Source organism: Sphaeramia orbicularis, chromosome 1, assembly GCF_902148855.1.
Source record: "Sphaeramia orbicularis chromosome 1, fSphaOr1.1, whole genome shotgun sequence".
Lineage (NCBI taxonomy): Eukaryota > Metazoa > Chordata > Actinopteri > Kurtiformes > Apogonidae > Sphaeramia > Sphaeramia orbicularis.
In genome coordinates, this window is record NC_043957.1 from 49,330,876 (window position 1) to 49,351,938 (window position 21,063).

The window sequence follows — 21,063 nt, forward strand, 5'->3', positions numbered from 1 at the left end:
CCTCTCACTGTTCTGTCTAATGTTTTGGCTGTGCCTTGTTCCTGTTATCCCTTTAAACCCTACTCAAAGCCTGAGGTGCATGTTTGTGTCATACTTGAGAAAAGATTTAGGATATTTTCCCATATGTCACTAATTCCAAGTGGCATCTGTATTAGTGTAACTGTCAGCAGATGAGGCTTTATTGGTGTCTGTTTAACCACACTTATATTTAGATCTACTTGTGCTCAAGGCACATATAGGTCATAAACTTTGTCTGAAAAGTGTGATTTGACACTAAATTGTGCAGCTGTGCAAGAGACACATTATCCATGTTCTTTGTCTAATCCACTTTCACGCACAAGAAAGTGTGGCAAGTTCTCAGTGAAAGAACACCTCTGAACAGCAAAATAAGCTTCAAATTACAGATCAAAACACAGGACTTACCGAGGCTGAACTCCACCTGAGGCAACTTCGGTGCTAGAATAATGCCTAAGTGACAGAAAAAAGACAGAGGTGAGTTAGATAAAAGGTGACAGATTAGGAGAGGACAAAGAGACAGGAAACACATCAGAGCAATTTATGAAGCTCAGAAAATAAAACAATTACTTAGAATGGAAGAAATCATCATTTTCTAATAAAACTGATAAATTCAACACACTATCAATACACTATAGTTTCAGCGCTGAGAAACTCATAATCAACAGCCAATAAAGACTTGACTTATTTCACTGACAAGTTTTGTTTTTGGTTTTTTTTCCCCGATTAGAAGAGACTGTATTTTAAGTAGGGCTGGGACTTTAAAACTGCGTATGACGTTTGTCGCCAAGTTTTCATCAATCTGTAAAACCCGAGTGATAACCTAAGTATCACGAATCAGTTAAACTTTCCGTGATTACACACCTGAATCACTTTTCTCAAGGTGAACAACTTCGAAGTGTACTCCATCACAAGCCGTCCGTTTGATTGCATACCAAACCCAAACCAAACCATCGCTCAGACCTTTTCGGAATTCCACGCAGCCGCAGCACCAAGAAGCAATGAAGCAGTTTCCATGTTTGTTGCTGCTACGGCCATACTGCGGCTGTGTGGAATTCCCATTCCCACAATGCACTTTGCAACAAAATTTCCAAAAAGGCCTGAGTGACAAAAGGTGAAAAAAGCCCTGATGAAGACCAGATGTCGCAACACATTGGCTGTATTTTGAAAGATTGCCATGGAGCAATAAAGGCATTTTATTTTTACACAAATCCTACAGTGTGCCTTGGAAGATTTTTGGAAATCTTGCATGTTTACGCGTATTTTTTTTTTAACTCTAAAAGGCCTGAGTGACATATCGGTTTGGTATGTAAACAAAGGAACTGCTTGTGATGGAGTATACTTCGAAGTTGTTCACCGCGAGGGAAGTGATTCAGGTGCGTAATCATGGAAAGACTAACAGATTTGTGATAATTAAAGGTGGGGTACGAGATCTTAGAAAAATGGTTCGAGCAAGCTACATTTTCAAAATACTCAATTCAAAAGTCCAAAACCCTTTCTTCAGACATCCCCCGGAAGCCACGCCTCCATAGTACTGGCACACATAATGCTTGTTCCTGAGGGTTCACGAGCGTTGTACAGCAACAATTCGCCAAGTCTGGCTCCGATCCATGCATACCACATTCAGTCTCCTCCAACACCCCCACTCTTACAGAACAGTCCCAGTTCACACCTATCTGGCTAACGTTACATTTCCTACTGATTTATGTTAGAGCAGTAGTTCTTAACCTGGGTTCGATCGAACCCTAGGGGTTCGGTGAGTCAGTCTCAGGGGTTTGGCAGAGGTCAAGACACACACTCGACTCATTAGTCGTGTGTGTGTGTGTCGGGCTAGGTCCGTGTATGTAAACAAACGGCTTCGGAGACTCTTTCTCTGATTGACATCCACATACACGGTGTATTGTTGTTGCTTATAGCACTACAACACATCCGGAAGTGTTTATAATCTCTTCCACTCGTCTGACGATGAATTATTTGAGTATTTTCCACATCGTTGTTATGACTTTTGCTACTTCCTGTCAACCGCGGAGGCAGCCATGTGTAGCGTTTGTTTACATTTTTGGTCACCGCACTGGTCAGTTACAATCATGTGACGACCGACGCACCATCGCGGATGGAGAAATCGTATTACGCTAAAGCCGAGCTAGTGCCGTAATAAGGATGCTGGACATAAAAACGAAGAAAAGGAACAGACTTTGCTGTGAAAATGACATGAGAGTGGCACTTGCCAAGGTGAAGCCACGCATTTCTGAACTGGTCTCTCAAAGGCAACAGCAGAAGTCAGAATGATTTGCAGTAAATATTCATTATTATCGTAGCCTGATGGAAATTAGGTGATGGGTGTGTGTTAAAATGTTAAAAATGATAAATAGCATAAATACAATAAGTTCATTATTGGAATACAAAAATTAAAACCATTTCAGTGTGGTTGTGTTAAAAAAGGTCATGTCTTTGTGAAAAGGTATGTAATTTGTTGTGAGTTCATGCACTGTATTGGTTTTGTTCTTTGAACACAGTGATGTTAATACACGGTTCATTTTGTGCACCAGTAAAACATATACCTGTGTCTTGAATTTGGAAAAAAAATCATATTTTAGTTTTTAATAAAGAAGGGTTCGGTGAATGCGCATATGAAACTGGTGGGGTTCAGTACCTCCAACAAGGTTAAGAACCACTGTGTTAATGACAAAACAGTTTTTCAGTGAACTGTCCATCCTAATATAACTAATATAGCCAAGCTCTGGCTCTGGCTTCGTTTCCTGCACAAGTGCTCCAAACCTCTGAGAACGCATGATTCATACATGAAGAGGGGTATGCGCAGAGGGGGGAGGGACAAATGGCAGTTGAATTTGATAGACATATCACCGCTCAATTATTTCGATTGGGCTGCTCAAAATGACTGGATGGTTATTTTTTCAGTCCTGTCCGTTCCACAGGTGACTACATTTTTCTGTTTTTGTGTTAGAGGATTTAATTAATTGGTTGTAAACGGGGTGTGAAGGGGATTTTAAGCAATATAGTAAAAAATGCTCCAGGAAAACATCTTGCACCCCACCTTTAAGCTACCACTCAGGTTTTACAGATTTGATGAAAAATTGGGGACAAATTTCATATGCTGCTTCAATTCCGATTAATTAATTACAGGGAAAATAACGAGATTTTTAAAAAATAACGCAATTAATCGCATTTTATTTTTACACTATAAACAACACGGAACATTTCTCAGTGCACAGGTTTCTATCATACCGATCACACCGATGCAGTGAACAAGCGGAAGCGGCAACGTTACGACAATACATAACTGAAGAAGAAAGCTATGATGGATGACATGGATGAGACCGCATTGCTTGGCCCAGTGGATATATTTTAAAAATGGATGGATGTTAGCCTAGATAAGAGCACTGGTGTATGCAAACCATGCCAGAAAGAGTTAGGATACCACCACAGTTATTCAAGCCAACACTACCACCTAAAGGCCAAACACAGTGTGGCTAGTACGAACACCGGAGTTAATGATAACACTAGTGCTCCTATTAGCACCAAGCAGAGCTGCCAACCCACACTCCACCAGATAATGGGTTTGAGAGAGAAGATGAGTGAGTCCACATCTGATAAATGAACAAACACACTGGTGACATGGATTCCAGTGGACTGTAGACCACTGGAGAAGATACCATCATCTGACCCCACTCATTAACTGCAACACAGAAAGACAATTTTAAACAAAATCTAGCATCTTTACACCACTGCAAAGCAAGGAAAAGAGGGACTGAGATCATTTAAGGGACCATTTTTGTCTTTTTTTTTTCTTTTTCATTATCATTTTAGATGGTATGGCACTTAATGTTTTATGTTTATGTTTATGCATTTGGCAGACGCTTTTTTCCAAAGCGGCTTACAGGGGAAAACCAATTAAATCACTCAATCAATCAAATTTTATTTATATAGCGCCAGATCACAAAAAGTTATCTCATGTCACTTTATATATAGAGTCGGTCAAAACCAGACTCTAAGCCAATTTACAGAAACCCAACAGAATCCTCCTGGAGCAAAAACTTGTGACTGGTGACAGTGGCGAGGAAAAACTTCCCTTTAACAGCAGAAACCTGGAGCAGACCCAGACTCCTGGAGGATGGACGACTGCCTTGACCAGTTGGGGTTAAAGAGAGAGAGTAAAGAAAGAGAAAAAGAGAGAGCGATAGAGATAGAGACTGGAGAAGGGGGGAGTAGGGGGAGACACATGGAGGCAGTTGAGGATAAGTGAGTGGTGATGACGAGGGCAGGGAAAAGGCCGGACCACCGCAGCAGGTTCAGAGATAATCCCGGAAGAATCTGTGGTTATCCTGGGAAAAACCTTATTAGAATATTTAAAATGGAATGTTTGAAAGTGCTAGGATAGAAGGTTTTATGGCTCTTGGCCAAGGATATTTATTATATTCACTTTACTACTTCTTAAATGTACTTGAAAGTACTGTTTAATTACAAAACAAAATGTTTAGTAGATTATATAAAGTAATAAACAGGATTTGGTTATTCAAACATATGCACTTCTATTCATTGATTTAGTCATCTACCCAAATCTGTTTGAATTAGAAATGTTGCTTCTGGTTTTAAATATTGATATGCAATTAAAATTCAATTAATTATAAGGCCACTAATTAATTCGATTTTTTTTTTTTTTTTTTTTGTAATTAAGTCCCACCACTAATTTTAAGCATTTATGAGATTATATTGTCCAAGAAACTGTTCATTTTCGATTAAGGCCCATTCATGCTCACTTTACATACGTAAATAGGTACGTCTGTTTCTAACGTTGTCAAGCATCACTGCCGTCATACTGACACACATGACTGTTTGATAATCAATCCACCAGAGAACACTGCAATTAATTAGCATACTGGCCGAATACCATGAAGAAGAGTAATATTTTTTGAGATGAAGAACGTCAATATAATAACAAACATGGCAACAACAGAAGAGGTTTTACTAGGGCTGTGCAATTAATCGAAATTCAATTACGATTTCGATTATTACACGCAACGATTACAAAAATTATGTAATCGAGAAAAAACGATTATTAATTTTGAGTCGTTTTAATTCACGCGCACGCAAGCTACCATGAGCTGCTCTGCCCCGCCCCCCTCTAAGCTACTGCTGCCAGCTAGCCGGCAGGTCCACCCCAAGAGGAACGTTGTACCTAGCGGTCTGGAAAAACGGCAGGAGAATCCCAGCAGAAGTGCTTGGTAAACAAAAAAGGCAAGTCAAATTCAATTGTATGGAATCACTTTGGGTTTGATGAAGAAGACGAAGAGCAAAAACACATCACGTGCAAAAAGTGTTTCGTAGTTGTGTCTGCACCGACTGGTAACACAACAAACCTTTTTAACCATCTAAAGTTTAACCACCGCCACCTTTATCATATTTTTTCTCTTATGAAAAACTAAAACGCATAAAAACAACTTCGTCCGCAATGCAATCTTCAGTCTCCGAATCTCTTTACGCAGCAACTCCCGTATTAACCTAACCCTAACCTGTATAACCCTAACGTGCGTATTCCACAGGGTGTCCCATAACTCTCCATACATAGGAAAAATAAACGTTTCTTGACATAAACCATTTTTATTTATATAATATGCTCTATATGACTGCCATTTTGTCGGGAACACATTTCAATGCGTGTCCTCCACTGCTGAAGAACTATAAAGAAGAACTATAAAGAAATACATGTTAGAACCATACAGGGGTTGGATAAAATAATGGAAACACCTTAAAAAATCAACAAAATATAATTTAATATGGTGTAGGTCCGCCTTTTGCGGCAATTACAGCCTCAATTCTCCGAGCTATTGATTCATACAACTTGTGAATTGTTTCCAAAGGAATTTTAAGCCATTCTTCAGTTAGAATACCCTCCAACTCTTTTAGAGACGATGGCGGTGGAAATCGATGTCTTACTTGAATCTCTAAAACTGACCATAAATGCTCAATAATGTTGAGGTCTGGGGACTGTGCCGGCCATACGAGATGCTCAACTTCATTAGAATGTTCCTCATGCCATTCTTTAACAATTCTAGCTGTATGGATTGGGGCATTATCATCTTGAGGTGAAGGTGTTTCCATTATTTTGTCCAACCCCTGTATGTATTATGTCTCCTATGTATGGAGACTTATAGGACACCCTGTAGATGGCTGATGTATACAGAAGGCCTTAACTGAAACCTCACGGCACGCCACTGAATTTACTATGTTTCATACTACATTGAACATACTTGAATTTATAATTTGCACCTTACGTGAGTTTTTTTTTTTTTATTGCTACAGTTCTATGGCAAGTCTATAGTAGTTTAATTACAGTGCACTATTTGTTTACAAAAGGAAACATACTTGAATTTACAGTACACTTATTTGATTTCAAAGATTTTTTTGTTTCGTACAAAAGTGAAAATACTTTGTTTTAGTGGTTAAAAGCTTTATTTTTTGTTTAAAGAGTATATTTTACATTGTTTTGCAAGAAAAAAATAAACAACTTTAAGGTTAACAAATAATCGTTTTTAATAATCATGATTTCAATTATTGCTAAAATAATCGTGATTTTTTTTTTTTTTTTTTTTTCTATAATCGAGCAGCCCTAGGTTTTACTAATGTTGATACTGAGAAGGGTAGTTGTCATAAATATGTCGGTAGTTTTTCACTAACTGACACTGTCACTTTTTGAAATGTTCCGTCATTTCTGGAAATTCTTCTCTTCAAATCTCAGCACTGCCTCCATGGTTCCTGGTTGTACTGCTCTGTATCTCCATTGGGGTTTGCATTTGCAAGCTACCAGGGAACAGACAGAAATACACACATAATGAATGCAGAGATCGGACAGAACGCTCCGTCCGTATACATACGCATCTGTAACGTAGAGCATGAATGGCCCTTTATGCAAACATATGGCATCTCTGTAGGGGTGGGCAATATGGGCAAAAAAATATATATCTCGATAATTTTTTAAAATTTCCCCATAACGATAACACTGGTCAACAACAAATTTATTGTTGAAGTTTTTTGAGCTGATTTAGGATAATTTTGGTGTGCTGAATCCAAAAATCACATTAATTTTGCTCAGTCAGGTCAACTTTCTGAACTATGCTACATATTGGCTTTTTAACATTTTTGCTTACATTTATGGGCATTTTCACATCATATGATACAAAATTCTTTCATATTTCTTGCAATAAACGAGTTCTGAAGATTTTACTTTTGCCAATTTCTGATTGTTTTTTTTAATATTACAGGTGAATGAAATGGCTTCGACTAGAAGATCTTGCAAAAATAAGCCTGATGTATTCTGCTACATCTGCGGTGAATACACCATTGTACCTAACAGGAATCAAGTCACAAGTTTCATAAAGCGTGCTTACCAATCTTATTTTGGTATTAATTATTATATTTTGTGAGAAGATCAAATTTTTCAAAATCAAATTAGCAAAAAAAACCTGACCTGATTGAGAAAAACATGTCATTTTTGGATTTAGCGGCGCAAAATGGTCCTAATTCAGTTGAAAAAACCTAGACAACTTGCAAAAAACATTTTTTGTAACCCAGTGTAATCTGATGACGTCCTTTAAAATGTGAATTTCTTGTAACCAACACTGGGGTGAAACTAAAGCGAAACCTAACATGCTTTCAATGTCCGACTCCCAGCTTCTATTCCTGTATTATACAACAGACCTTACATGAAATTTCACAACTTCTAACCTGTATCCACTGGACACCCCCCCCCCCCCCCCCCCCCCCCCCCTTTACGGTCCCCCAGCTTGCATATAACGCTATTTTGACTGGTCAAAACCGAACCATTTCCAGGCTAGTGATGTGGACCCACGTCTGCTATGAAATCATCCGCTGAGACGGACGACTCCTGCATATTTCCTCCTTGTGAGACAATGTTGTGTTTTGGTGCCACTGAGTCACCATGACACTGAATCCCATCTGCTGATTGGCTTCTGAGGCACGCATTTGACTTTCATGCACCTCTCCTTTACAGTCTATGCACCGTCCGTTTGTTTTCATTTCGGGACAGTATGAATACTCAATGTAAAATTACACATCGTCAAATCAACATTTACGATATTATCGTAGGCGATATATATCGCCCACCTCTACGTCTCTGACATCCACTGCAGATAAATACATAGAGTTTGAAAGTTTCCATCGTCCTTGAGGGCTTTTGCTAGAATGATGAGCTGACTCCTTGTATCATCTGTCACCAACACTGTCTCTCATTCATCACATTCCCACAGCAATATACAATCAAACACACCAAACAGATGAAACACCTGCATGATAGTGCAACATGTCGTGCAGCCCAAACCACTTAATAGCACTTTCTTCTTCCCGGGGTGCTAGGACACAATTGGCCCTTCTAAGGCTCATCAACCGCACTAATGGGCCATGGATACTCGATGCTCACTGATGTATGGGCACTACACAACTTTAGGTAATAGTCATTTTCTATAATGAGGATCCTTCATAGACACTAAAAATGATGTATTTTTGTTCACTTTACTCCATACTTTCATTGCAGCTTCATGTCAGTGGAGGTCAGGTGTATTTGTACAGCCTTTCATCCCAAAACATGTCTTTATGGACTTCAGATCTACTTAGAACTAACCAACAATCATACAAAGAAATGACACAATGTTAAGAACACGCAAAAGCAAGACAGTGCTGGATGTTACAAAGAAATAACCTTAAAAAGAAAAATTTAAGCTTTGTTTTCAATTAGTAATGTTAATGTTGGTAGAATAAAAGAGCCTCTTCAGGGAAAAATCAAACAGTTCATCCAATAATAGGCTAATACATATTTTATTAGGATGTCTGAAAAACCACAAACTTTGAGGTTTGAAATATGAACTATTCAAAGCACTGACATGTTAATAAAAAAGATGAAAACAAAACCATATAACCCTATATCTAATAAATCCCCATGGATCATGATTCAGTTTTCTCTGGCAGTCAATGGAAGTTCAGTGGTCTTTGGTAACAACACAGAGTTATTGTATAGTTTAAGTGTATAGTAGGCACTTCTGTTTCCATCTGAAGGGTTCAGTGTTCAAAATTTAGGCCGATCCAACTACAGAGATAGACTATAATACTTATGAAATTCCTTGTTCTTTTTTTTGTTTTGTTTTTACTTTACAACGATACACATCTAAAGAGGGAGTCATGTAGCACCACTGTATTTCTACAGTAGCTCAGGAGGTCTTTATCCATTCATTTCTTGACCATGAACATGAATGAAGATAAATATGAACAAGAATAAACCAAACACTGGCTCTAATGAGAGGCTTTCATGTTATTACCAGCCAGCATACATAAGAGGATGAGGCAAAAGCTGTTCAGCACTGTTTTACAATCTGACAGAACATTATATTTAGGGTGTTTTCACAAATATGTTGGTAAATTCACTGAAGCACTTTATACTGAGACATTAAATAGCTGCTAGCCCGGAATTTGTATTTACTAAAATGCTTTAATTACAATGTACTTAAATAATTTAAGTTTTATGATGTTACTATAAAATGTTAAGTATATTCTACTAATTTGTAGACATAGTTGAAAGTACGAAAAAGTTTAAGTTGAATGGATTTAAATCACTAAGTTTTAGTCATGACCACACTTTTTTTTTTTATCTTCGCATTGCATTGTGGGTATTGGGCATGTTGTTGAAAATGTGTTATTTTTATGTGCAGGGGTTCAGCGGGGTTGTGGTGTTAGTGTTAATTTGGATTTAATGTGTGTATGGCAGTGTTTATTGGCCCTTTTGTGTTTGTTTTTGTATTTTTGTAGAGCTGCACCATGAGTCAGAGCCAGAGGAAGAACAATGGCTTTCCTGATCATTTAAAAATGTTATTGTACAATGGAAATCTTAACATCTTGTCTAATTAAAAGCACTTCCTGTACTGGCAAATGATGTTGAGCTAACTACCATTCATGCTACAATATATCAAGTTCAATAATTTCATAACTATTTTGGTCAGGTTTAGGATTTTGAGTTTGATTATCTTAAAAAAAAAGTTGTTTAATCAATGATAAATTAATCTGGCTGCAATTGAGAAAATTAGTCAGTGTAACCTAAAATGCTGAGTTGAATGGTTCGATAGTGGGGTTGATTTTACAACAGATTTAAAGTACAAATAACTTGTCTTTTAGTATTTTCTACTTAATAGTTTAAGTTCAATACTTTTAGCATTAAAGTTGAACCTACTTAAACCAATTGATTAGTCGATCATTACTCAAATCATTTAAGTGCAATCACTTACCTCAAATTTTTTGAGCAAACTCTACTTCTCCGGGCTTACAGTGAAGATCCAGCTATGGGTTTTCTGTCCACATTTGTGGACAAGAGTTTCACAACTTTATACAAAATAAAATAAAAGAAAACTGTCCACCACAAAGGACATTCCATACAAATTTTAAAAACTGCATCTGAAAAAACTGTTGCATCATGATGTTTCCAATATAGGCACTTATTTAACACTTTCAGTGCCATGGGCCGATTAAATCGGCTTTACGAAAACAACCTGTAAAGTGCCACGGGCCGATCAGATCGGCTTTGGAGAACACGCCATATTTGTGTACAAACAAACCATCCACCCCCATTTCTTTCTCACATTTCAATGACGTTCTTTCTGTGTCCCCCTTTTGAGACCAAGCAGACGGGAATTTGAGGTCACGCGACCGAATAATATTTTTATATCTTTTTAATGTTTCTTATTCTCCGGTGTTTCATCAGAGGGAGCCCTCCATGCCGGGGGGCGGCTGTGGACTCCGGGGGCTGTGGCGCCTTCTCTCACTGGGGTCCGCTCCTTTCTGGTGGGTGGGGGTCCCAGTTGGCCCTCTCCCACTAGTTGGGATGCGGGGCTGTGTTGCTGGTGCCTGGTCACCGGGGTCGGCGGCTGCCTCCTGGTGCGGATGGCTCCCTGAGACAGCGCCTCCTAAATTGATGTTTTACTTTTACTTGTACATTTTTGTTCTGGTCTACCCGTGCTCAGTCAGTCTTCTTAAGTATGTGTGAGCTTGTGGGTTTGCATGTATATGTGTGTGTGTGTGTGTGTGTGTGTGTGCGCGGGTGTGGGTGGGGGGCGGTACTGATTTTTAAACGGATATGTAAAGCACTTTGTGCTACAGTTTTTAATGTATGAAAAGTGCTACATAAATAAAGATGATGATGATGATTATTATTATTATTATTATTATTATTATTATTATTATTATTATTATTATTATTATTATAATAAATTATGCAAATTACGATCAATAATGAATCGGCTGCGTCCGGTGCGTTTTGAATCTAATCAGCAATCGGTCGGATGTTACCAAGCGGTTTCCTGCAGGATTCTTCAAATATTATAAAAACGACATGAAATACTGAAAAACGGCCAAATTCTGTGGCACTTTTAAGGCTTATTAGCCCCTTAACTGTCTGGCACTTAAAGAGTTAATAAAAAACAAAAAAGCTTGTACTTTGCTGACATTTCCTGGGTCTTAGGAGGTTAAGACACATGGCCTGAGTTGTTAATTGCATTAGGTAAGTGTTGAAATGGATTAACTCATCACTTGTATATGGGACTCCTGTTGTTTTTTATGACAGTGTGAACACAACTTACATAAAATCTGATCTTTTCAAGTCTGACACACACCACTTTGGTTTTGTTCATACTGCAACTCAAAGCTCAATTCTCAATTTTTTCTGAAATCCATTTTTTTTTCGTGTGGTTGCTTAGATTATAGCCCCTTTTACACAGCACTTCTGTCACGGGAGTATTTCGCCTTTATTCCGGAACAATGTCTGTACACGAATGGTGGGACCACATGATCCCACCTTTATCACAGCTTTCTAACGCCTCTGGAGGTAGTAACAGAGATCCGGAATGCTATTTAAGAGGAACATCTCTCGTTCTACAATCAAGGTGTGACATTTTGATGATGTATTGCATGTACGACCCCTGCACCAGGAGGATTTAAAAATGAGCGTGGACCATGTAGAGTAAACAAACATAACGCAACCAGAAAGATCTCGAACTGGGGAGTGCTGTTGCCTCTTCAGGCGGAGGACTCTATCCATGTTAACATTTGTGGAACGGTGAAAGACGGGACGACTGGAGAGGTTAGCAACACCACTATGCTAGGGGTATTTCCGACACACAAGTTACACATCACATTATACGCTGCATCACCGCCCCTTTGATTCCGTAACGCAGGTCCACTGTGTTAAAGTCCAGCCGGTCTCACCTCTGTTACTCCTTTGGCTTGGCTGTGGAAATCGGTCAATGGTGGAACAAAGATGGGATCACCATTGCACTTTTTTCCGGGATCTCTGTGTAAAAGTGGCTCATAATTCCAACTAGTGCGTTGACTTGTGGGGATCCATGGGTTCTATATGTGGTAGTTTGTTGTGTATTGTTGTGTATTCATGCATGCTGTACCACATTTGTCCAGCAGTCACCGCCAAAGCGTTCTGGCCATAGCAATGTGATTGTAAGGCCATTGAATTCCAGAATGACTAATATCAACCAAAATATTGGTCCTATCAACTTGTCGTTTTTGCTACTGTCTTCCTTGACCAAAAATCCATAAGTATGCCAAAATGCAGCAGTCAGCTCTTTCCGAAATTTGTGTGATTCCCAAGACACACACACACGCCTGCACACTGAGGCCACTTGGCTTTTATATCATAGATGCCACTCCCATCAGACTCATGTGTGAACAGTCTATGGTCCTGTAGTGATCTGTACAGGCAGAAGAGGACGTCATGTCCCATGCAGCACACTGTAAGTAAATATGGTTCTTGCCTCCTTCCTCCATCTCAGAAATGTAATGTCTGTCACATTTCAATGACGTTAAAGTCAAATGAAATGTGATATGATCATTCAGATTGACGTCCAATTACAAAACATCAGGCCTGAGTCTGATTTGTGCTGCTCAAACTAAAGAGAAAAAAAAAAATCTGTTTTGGGTCACATATGGGTAAAAAAAAAAAAAGTCAGATTTGGGCCACTTAAGCTTGTATTGTAGGTGTGAATGTAGCCTTTCACACATAGTTTTGAACCAGATATAGATCTGATATTCTGCCATCTCAGTCTGAACACTCACAATCCTTGCAACTCCATGTAATTTTTGTCATTTTAATTTCATGCAACTTTAATTTTAATTTTCACATAATGAATACTGATAATACTTAATGACAATACTACTACAACAACTTTCACCCTCTTCTCTTTGTTTATTAGTCATGATCTGGACAGTTCTACTTCGTAGCTTTTCTCGGTTCAACAGTTCTACCTCCTCTGGTTTCATGGATGTGGTTCAGAGTTGTGACAGTGTTCACCCTGGAATCTGATAGTAGCCAATTTTTTAAGAATAATGTGATCTGATCTGAGCAACAGTCTTAACCCTTTATCGGGCAAGTGACTATTTTTGGTAATTTCTGCACACATTACAAAATAATGACAGCAACAGTTCCAGTGAGGACAGTGAGTCAACAATTTCAGGTCCAATGTGGTCTACAGGGTCAGTAAGGTCCACCTCTGCATGAACAGTGAGTGGACCTGCTTTGTTTGGTACCATGAAGTAATGGTACTAATGTAAGGAATGATGTTCAAAGGGAGAATGTGGATGTGGACAAGGGTCTGGATCAGCACTTACATGTAGTTGCAATGTTCTAAAAGTGATGTTCTAAAATACATGTTCCTTTCACCTTAAATGTGTTTTTATTTATCTATTTATTTTTTTATTTATTTATTTGATTTTTTATTTTTATTTTTAGCCACTTACAGGTAAGGAACCAAATATGGTAACTTCATTGACCTTGATTTTTTTTTTACATAATAAAAAATGTTGAAAAATTTCACATAAGTAATAAAGTCTTGTTATGTCCTCCAATAACACACTAAGGTTGAAATTTTGAATTTCAGAGTATTTCTATGAGCGCCCTATAAAGGCTTAAGGGAAGGCAACTAAACAGGAAAACTGTGTTGGTTAAATGATAATCAAACGATTGAATTTAAGAAGAAAATGTATAGAACTGTTTTCAGCGTTGGACAGACTATAGAGCAGTGTTTTTCAACCTTGGGGTCAGGACCCCATGTGGGGTCGCCTGAAATTTCTAGTAATTGATTTTTTTTAAAAAAAACCAAAAAACTTACTGATCAAAAAAATATAAGGTGAGTTTACAGAGACAATCACATACATAAAAGACATGACAAACTGAAGCTGAAACTGAAGCACTGTGGTACTATTTATCTTTCAAATGTTCGTTGTGGTCGGTTTCAGATGCTGCAGCTCTTTCATAATTCATAGTTTCAGTTCTTGTTTGTTCAGTATTAATTGTCAGCCTTGTAAATACAAGTTGGACTGACTGTACATATCCTGACCAAAGAAAATAAAATTCTCACTTTGTGCAGTAATCTCAGCCTGGCTTTTCTGCCTCCGTCCATAATAATATACATTATATGGACTAAATATTTAATAAAATTAACATTTATTTGCAACATTGTATAGCAAAGTATTACATGATCAAAAACAAATTCATTTTAGCAAAAAAAAAAAAAAAGTCCCAGTTTTGAATGTCTGGGGTTGCCAGAAATTTGTGATGTTAAAATGGGGCCACAAGCCAAAAAAGGTTGGAAACCACTGCTATAGAGTGATAAGAACACTAGCAGTTTTCAGTGTATGGGACCCTATTTATAAAGTGCTAGTATGACTATATTTGTGGTACTAACACCTTATGAGACCCATCATGAACAAAACATTATGATCCACTACAACTTGGATGCTTAAAATCCACAAGCAGTAATCAGATGGTTATTGTAAAAGCTGTAGTTCTTGTGTAATGTGGTCATGCTAAATCAGTGAAGCCAATATGTTACTAATTCTTATGTTAGTAGTCAACTAGTTGGTTCATATGCATACCACAATATAAGTCTTTTGCCAAATTCTCAATGTGTTCATGAATTCCTTGTTTGCTTTTTTGCACTGAATTGAGCTCAGTCAATTTTCACATTTGTCAGGCTGAATATTGTTTTGATAGAGAGGCTTATGCAAAGTTAGCGCAATATTCGTTATGCACACATGACAGATATGTGTGGGGTAAATGTCTAATTAATCAGATGCACGCTTTGCTGAAGAGACACACAATTACACCAACAGGCTCATTATGTATGAAAACAAACCTTGTGTAGCTATCTGGTTTTCACACGACTGTCATCACATTCCTCTGGGTCCGTGTCTTCCACCACTAAGGCTTCCTCGTGAGTGCGAGTACTGATGAAATTTTAATAAGCCTAGATGACATGTTGTGTAGTGGCAACCAGGATACCTTAGGCTAGGTGAGTTAAGACAGAACCAGCTGTTGGGTCCTGTTTCTGGTGTCACATTTTCTTAGACTGTCACTTGAACAGGCCATTTACTCTGGAAAACTCCATCTAGACACCAACTTATCAAGAGCTGTAGAGAGCTGTGTAAAATGTCTGTCATTGCAGAAATAATTGAATAAAGATAAGAAGTAATGCTCAGTCTGGGTCTGATATGGGTTGAGGACACTGATCATGAGACATGCACACATGGTAGAGCTACTAGATATGCTTGATAGTGTAGGAGAGGAAGACAGGAGTGAAAAGCAGACTGAATTTTAATGCATGGCTGGTACTGCAAGTGGTGTGTCAAGTATTTATAGAAGGATCATGCTTTGATTCTAAGGCAGGCAAATGCAGGTGATGTTACTTGGCTGACTAGAAGACATTCCTAGTGTGTCTGAAAAATGTTGGTGTCTGGAAATTTTCAATAAGCAGAGTTATTAAAATCACAGTCAAATTATGTAAACAAAACACCTGTTATGTACACTGTGACACCATTCCTGTCTTCTACCACACAGCACACTGTATGTAATTAACCCCTTGGCAGGAATCAGGTGGACCAAAACAAATTCAGAAAGTCTAATCACAATAATTACCCATTATACTGGAAGGGGTAAACCACCGCCTCTGTCCATCTCAATCGTATCTCCTTTAGCATGTGAAGCTCACAGCTCCAATATGTGGATAATGTGAGGAAAAGTGGCACAGGTGTGGTATTTATAATCGATATCCGCTGGCATTATGAATATGGTAATAAGCTCAGCAAGGAGGCAGGCAGGCAGGCGGTACATGCAGATGTAACTCCCAGAGGGGCCCAGAGCAAATGAGGTGTGCCCGCCTGCTATATTGCAGTTTCATCTGGCTCTAGAAATAACAGCACAGCCCACTGTACCTCCAATCTATCACCCCATGTCTGCGGGTGGTATCAGTTGGGAAAAAGGCATGCTGAAGGGACAGGAGAGGGTAATTTATAAGGATGTGAACAGACTAGGTAATTTCTCCAGAATGACAAAGTTAATTAATTTGGAGGGACTTAAATTGTCCATCTTGCAGATGATCATTTAACCCTCTTGCCTTCTCATCGCCCCAGTTCCTCGCCCAATGTACAGTGTGATCACCACTCAGTATCTCACAGCAGATATGCTCTGAGAGTGGGGACGGAAGGAGGAAATGCGGGGGTGTTCACATGGGATTAGCACTTATTCCTGACTCCACAAAAAGTAATTGTGGAACAGCTTCGAAATTCTGCCTTTCGCTAGTCAAGTCCAAATCATATGCTAACAGCACTACTAAGAAAATCAAGCAATTTCCCAAAAGAGCTCTGATAAACCCCACACAGTGAGTTCAGTACACATTCCTAATCACTGCTGCTTATCCTCTTCATGAATAGATATTACACGAAAGAACCTGCACCAAAGAACAAATCCTGTTTATATTTTGAATATCATTTACTCTGGATTTGGAGATGTTAATAATTCACTGATGTGGCTGGTTCACAGTGAGATTTCCTCTTTCAGGACTCTACAGTGACTGGCCACATCCACAAAAAACAACACACTGTTTAGCATTCACACTATTTTCTTACCTGTGCACACACACGTGCACACTAATTGCAATATTTCTTTTTCCCTTGACCACTTCGTTCTATCACACTCTCCTTGATTAATTCCAATGCTTTAGATCAGATTCCCTGAACAATACCTGCACATGAACTAGACTAAAATATCTCTAACTCGATTGATGTTTGCACAAACAGGCATCCCATTAGGACAAGTGGTGCTGAATGGAAGAGTGAGTTATCGTCACATTACTGCCCTGAGAGATTGAGAGGGGACAGATGGTTTTGTTGCCAGTGTTTAATGAAGTGTTGTGAATCAGTTGGGTGTGCTCATGAGGTCTTTGCTGCTGCACCGGTGGGTGATGGAGTGTGGAGGGTTAACAAGGGCACAAAGTGGGGCATTTTGTCTCACAATAGTTTTACGATGTCAACCATTGTGCAGCGAAAGCTCCATAAATTGTGTTGCTGCTTTCTTGGAAAACATGCCTAGATGGAAATTTTCATATGAATAGTTAACAGATAAAACACAATTTTACCTCTCTTAGAAGGGAACTTGTAAAATGCCAATTTGTTCCCACCCCAATAAGTGCAGAGCAGCACCTAGTTTAGATCCTGTCATGAAGAGGGAGATAAACTATTTCACCTTGCGACTGATAATGCAGGGTTGTCAACCTGTCTTTCATGACAAACATGGTAATTATGTGCTTTGTTCTTCTCCTTTTGTCTCCCAGGATGCTTAGGAAAAGCAAAACACAGGTACAGTGAGGTGTTTGTCATTACCGTTCTACTCTCCCACCTGTTAGATGGCATGTCAAAACTGTTACTGTGTGACTTTAAAGCTCATCAGGAGTTCAAGATCAGGTCATAACTGTTTCATACTAAACGTGTATGTAAGTGTGCGGAAAAAAGTGTGCATGCAAATGCCTTTGTGTACACAGTTCAGGAACTTAGATGTCCAAATCTGCATGTAAATTGTTCACTGTGTATCTGTGTGGTTTGATGTAGAGGAGGCGAGATATCATGAGTTGTGCTTTCATTTCTCTTTGTGCGGCTCCATTTTCTTACCCCCATGGGGAGGATGATGGTGTTGAGCTTGCATGCCAATGCAAATGCTTTGCAACGCTGCATGCAGTGTCTGTCCTTTTAGTAAGCAAAGGTATTAAACTTGGAGTGCAGGCTTTGTGGCATCACTGATGTAGCTAATCTCTTTAGCATTCTCCTGTTGTGATGGGCCCTGAGACATCTAGTTTGCCTCTGTTAGCGCTCATTAGTCTCAACACTTCCAGGCTATATGGGATATGACTGCAGTTAAATGGCAAAGCACGCACATGCAAAACATGCATGTACATGCACATGTACAGAGAAATAAAAACCATGGATATACAGAGGTATCCATGCAAAATCTGATATGAATTTGTCTAAACACAAACCTGCCAACAAACAACACTTATAAAACTTTTCTCTGCAGAAAGACTAAATCACAATTCTTGTTACCATGTTCATTCAACCATACTGAAACACAGCAATTAGTTGCTTGACATCTTTTCACAGATTAAAAAATAATAATTCAAAAACACTTGAACTTCACTGGCTGCTAAGATTTCATATACTTGTCCCCCTTTAACACCTGAGAAACACTAAATGTCAACAGCAAGTACAATTGATTTTTTTCAGTGAAAATGCGATGATGACCCTGAAAAACTGAGTTATGCAAATAATTCAACTAAATGTATAGAATTCAAATATTCAAGAAAACATCTGTTCACCTAATCCACCAAGACCTCCACCCTTCTCTCGTTCTCTCTCTCAAACACACACACCACTCTCTCTCTCTGCATATGTGTGTGTTACAGAGAGAGAAACAGAAACATCATAAATACAAGCAGCAGAGAAAAAGGCAAAAACTAGACATGAGGACAAGCATGTACTGAAGCAGCATCCATTCATACATGGTGTTGGAGACTTAACCTGTATAGAGAGACAGAGGAGAGAGCTAAAGGAGACAGACAGACAGACAGACAGACAGACAGACAACACAGTGCAGTCAGCTCACCGGCAGCGGTCAGTCCTTCAGGGTTGGCGCTCAGCTCCTTCATGTCAACTACGCAGTGTCCCAGGTGTTGGGTGCCGTCCTCCATCTGTCCAGCTTTCCCCTCTGCGCTCACTCCTTCTTCCCCACCTCCTCTCCCACCTCCTCGGAACATCACAGTCCAGTCCAGTTCCCCGGCTCACGTGCTGCCTGCCAAGCAGAAAAGCTGTCACAAAGATAGCAATCCGTTCGCCCTCGCTTTCTCTGCTGCCTCACAGTGCGCTCTCTGGCAGCATTAAATATGCCTTTTGGAAACTAATACGGAAGAGAGGGACCGGCGAGGGACCTGGAGCAGAAGCAGGAGGGAGGGGGGGGGGGGAGAGAGAAGAGAAGAGAGAGAGAGAGAGAGAGAGAGAGGGGAAGGGAGGAGTGATGAGGGAGTGAGACTCTGACTAAAGGAGAAAACAGGACAGAATTGATGTTATGTGCGATACATAGCTCTATCCATCAATCTTGGGTGGTCAGTAGAGCACCTAGACCAGACTGCACAGTGTAAAACAGCCAGACAGACACAACTCTGCCCCCTCTCTTCCCTTCTCTCTCTCTCTCTCTCTCTTCACTGCGCAGTCATTGCTGCATGCAGACATGGCAGCAGGGGTCCCGCTGATTTCTGACATCCAGTCTCCAGCCTCCCTTCACTACTCCAAGCATTGTTTTCTTTTTTAAGGGGCAAAACAATTAACAAATATCTAACAGCTTAGCTCCTTACGGTTATTTCAAAACCATGAAGCATGTGAAACAAAAAACTGCATTTGGTAAAAAGTAGAGAGAGGGTGCACTGACAGAAGTGAACAGTAAATTATTACAAGGCTTAGCAGTAGCACCGATGCCAAATTAATGTAAAAATCAATGCATAGAGGAGCAAAACTAGAATGATTTTTCACAAATCTAATGGTTGTACTTGATTCTTAGTGGACTTCTTTGGCAACTTGCCTGTAAGTTTTTTTTGGATGTTCAAGGGAAGGAAGTTTGGTGGAAAAATACTCCAGCTAGGCTCTGGAGACAAACTGATGGACAGACAGATTGTTCATCACTGGGGGGATAAAAATGAAATATTTTCTTTAGGGGCAGATCTCAAATTCCTCAACCATGTGCCTACATCTGCCACAAACGTAGTTAAATGTGTTGTAACCTCCAAAACTCAAGACCACACAAATTTCCCCACTACAACCACAGCATCCAAGAAAAAAAAAACACAGATAAATAAATAGATAAATAAATATCCATCTATCTCATATTTATTTTTTGAATATTTAATATTTTGTATTGAATATCCAGTTCTGAAATGATGTGTATTAGTTTAAAATATAATATGCATTCATCTAGTCAATATTCTACTGACAATGATCTTGTTAATTTTGTTTTTAATGTAGACTTGCAAATTCCAGAGTATGTTTTTCATGTTGTTCTTCATCTTTTTTTAATGATAAATCACACTAATACTGTATACAGAATGACTGAAGGCTCCTGGATAAACAAACATTATAGCATTATGTTATGGGCATCTCTTCTCAACTGGGTGGACGACCAACTTTACGTTTCCAGTATAAAACATATTTTTGCCACAAATAAATAAATAAATAAACAAACAAATAAATAGATTTTTTTTTTTTTTGCCACCAACCTAACAAAAGTCAGCTAAAAGTGTCACAGCTAAAAGTGTTCATTTAGTATACTAAAAAATATCTCAATTCAAACATTGTGCAAAATAGGTTTGATTTAACCGAGTAGATCACTCAAGATAATGACCTTTGTCAGGCCTTTACTACAGCCACTTTCAGCTGATGCTTGTTTGTGGGTTTTTCTGCCTTCAGTTTAGTCTTCAGTAAATGAAAAGCTACTTTGTTGCGTTAGGATCAGGTGACTGACTTGGCCACTTACGAACATCTTATTTCTTTACTTTCTAAAGCTCTTGGGTTGCTTTTGCAGTATGTTTTCAGCCATTATCGATCTGAAATGTGAAGCACCAGCCTATCATTCTAACCTGTCCTTCCTGTTGA

General features: G+C 39.0%; 1 protein-coding gene across 2 annotated transcripts in view; it reads right to left on the reverse strand.

Annotated features, from left to right (window-relative positions):
- The window catches only part of inpp4b (inositol polyphosphate-4-phosphatase type II B), a 306,898-nt gene extending 287,470 nt beyond the window's left edge, over positions 1 to 19,428 (reverse strand). The window contains exons 1-2 of one of the 2 annotated variants that reach the window (XM_030140356.1): positions 19,028 to 19,410; positions 424 to 468 (exon numbers count right to left, since the gene is read on the reverse strand). In XM_030140356.1, the coding sequence (XP_029996216.1) occupies positions 424 to 468; positions 19,028 to 19,178 (196 nt within the window). In that variant the 5' untranslated portion in view covers positions 19,179 to 19,410. Of the gene's footprint in view, positions 1 to 423; positions 469 to 19,027 lie in introns of both variants that reach the window. The other variant, XM_030140349.1, reaches the window with a different exon arrangement.
- Between the last annotated feature and the right edge of the window lie 1,635 nt (positions 19,429 to 21,063).